This window comes from Sapajus apella, unplaced genomic scaffold, assembly GCF_009761245.1.
Source record: "Sapajus apella isolate SASKATOON/1434 unplaced genomic scaffold, GSC_monkey_1.0 scaffold43, whole genome shotgun sequence".
NCBI lineage: Eukaryota > Metazoa > Chordata > Mammalia > Primates > Cebidae > Sapajus > Sapajus apella.
In genome coordinates this window covers 9,233,054-9,235,275 of record NW_022436983.1, presented here as the reverse complement: position 1 = coordinate 9,235,275, position 2,222 = coordinate 9,233,054, and the positions used below count along the sequence as shown (strand labels likewise).

The following is a 2,222-nucleotide window of genomic DNA, read 5'->3' as shown; positions in this document are numbered from 1 at the left end:
TGATGGCACAACTACTTACCAAGGTAGCTTAAAACTTTTAGAAATACCCAAATAAAGCTCCAATAGTGTGTGCTGGGAATAAATGCATGGAGACAGAATGGTTATGACTAGAAGCTCCAGGAGGGCAGGACACTGTATTGTATGTATTGTTCCCTACGTTGTCCTTGGAGCCCAGGGCAGTGCCTGATACATACAAATAGTAGGCACTCAAAGATATTTGTGAGTAAAATGAATGAAACTGCTTAAACCTCATCAAGTACCTTACATCCTCTAAGATCTTAACTCTCTCTCTTGAAATGGTTGTAACCATTCTCTGTTCCCATGAAGGATTTCTGAAACACTTTCCTTATCCCTCTGCTTAGCAACCTTCTGGGCTTTTCACCTGCAGGATGGAAACCATTTTAGACAAGATCACTCTGTTCCCAGTCTTCCTCACTTATTCAGTCTTCTGGCCACATCTCACTACCTGAACTCTTCCCAGCTTGGTGCCTTTGCCTGCGTTTTTCCCTCTGCCTGGCCTATCCTTTGAACTACGTATTTCCACTGTGGGGAAGCCTTACCCACCGCTCCAGGCTCTTACCTGTGCTGATACCATTCTGGGCTTGCTTTTCTTGAAGCCCTTAGTGCACGACATTGAAACAATTGGTTTCCTTGTCTCCATCACCACACCATGCAGCCCTCAGGAGCAGGGAGTGTGTCTCTGGGAGGCCTGCCAGTGTGCCTGGCAGTCCATAAATGTTTATCGAGGGGAAGCAAATTCCAAGCCAAAGGGTGGCGTATGCTGGGAAAAGCTCTACTGGGTGCTTTTCATTGTAAATGGTTACCACCGTGGACAACTCAGTCTTGATCTTGAATAGGCTCTGGAGATCATCCGGGGTTGTCAAGGCCTGAACGTGGTGGGCTGTGACCTGGTAGAAGTTTCACCACCATATGATCTTTCTGGTGAGTAAGCAAGAAGATGGTGATCCATGGGCAGCTGCTAGCTTAAACTATAGGAAGCTAGTTAGTAAGCAGAAAATGGGGCTGGGGCACAGTGGCTCACGCCTATAATCCCAGCACTTTGGGAGGCCGAGGCGGGCAGATCACCTGAGGTCAGGAGTTGAAGACTGGTCTGGTCAACATGGTGAATCCCATCTCCACTGAAAATATAAAAATTAGCTGGGTGTGGTGGCACACACCTGTAATTCCAGCTACTTGGGAGGCTGAGGCAGGAGAATCGCTTGAACCCGAGAGGCGGAGGTTGAAGTTAGCTGAGATCACAATATTGCACCATAGCCTGGTTGAAAAAGGAATAAGAAATTAAAAAAAAAAAAAAAAAAAACAAAAAAGAAGAAAATGGATGAGTCCCCTTATATGACTCGGGGAACTGGCTGAGCATGCCCAACAGCGAAGAAAACATATCTATTACTGCATACTTACAAACATGAGCTCATTCACCCTAAGAAAACCCCCGGGGAGGTAGCTAAGTATCATTAGCTTGCCCACCAATCAGCAGAAGAGAAAGAAAGCAGTCTGCAGTCTAGTGACAGGGTGACTTAACCAGCTAAGTTCCTGTTTGATAAACATTAATATATGTTCAGATCTTCAAAGGAGATGCCATCCCAATAATTTTAATGTAGACAAGCTTATGGAGTTAGGCCTATCGACCTCAGAAGGTAGATAATAAATACAGTACACATCATTATTATAGGTTCTCCTTTGGGAAAAATCTGTTCTCAGAATAAACGAAGAACTTTCTGAATTTTAAAGTAGGATTTCCAAATGATGCCTGATGGAGGCAGAGAGCCCGGGCAAGCATGTTCACAGCTAGTGGGTCCCTAAGGGATGCACAGACAGGGCTCTGGAAAAGGAGGCACAGGGGAAGAAAGCTGAGGGGTCCCAAGGCTTGGTTCAGGGGGTGGTCTGTGGGGTATTCATGTCAGGTTTTACTTCTTCATAGGGAACACGGCCCTGCTGGCGGCTAACCTGCTGTTTGAGATGCTGTGTGCTCTCCCCAAAGTGACAACCGTCTGAGTCTCGTGCTCTTCAAGACAAAACAGATTGCATCGCTGACAAGTTCTCAAGAAGAACTTATGAGTAAGCAGTCTGAGAACTCACGAGTTTATGCCAAGAAAACTTTCTGCTGAACGTGTCATTGCTGGCTGTGAAATTGGGACATTCAGTAGAACTCTCACCCAAACAGCAACATTTCTAAGGAATTTGGATTAATTTAAAAAAAAGAG

General features: G+C 45.4%; 1 protein-coding gene across 2 annotated transcripts in view; it reads left to right on the top strand.

The window, feature by feature from the left end:
- The window catches only part of AGMAT (agmatinase), a 36,837-nt gene extending 34,615 nt beyond the window's left edge, over positions 1-2,222 (top strand). The window contains exons 6-7 of one of the 2 annotated variants that reach the window (XM_032300489.1): positions 858-942; positions 1,940-2,222. In XM_032300489.1, the coding sequence (XP_032156380.1) occupies positions 858-942; positions 1,940-2,013 (159 nt within the window). In that variant the 3' untranslated portion in view covers positions 2,014-2,222. The remainder of the gene's footprint in view (positions 1-857; positions 943-1,939) is intronic. The other variant, XM_032300490.1, reaches the window with a different exon arrangement.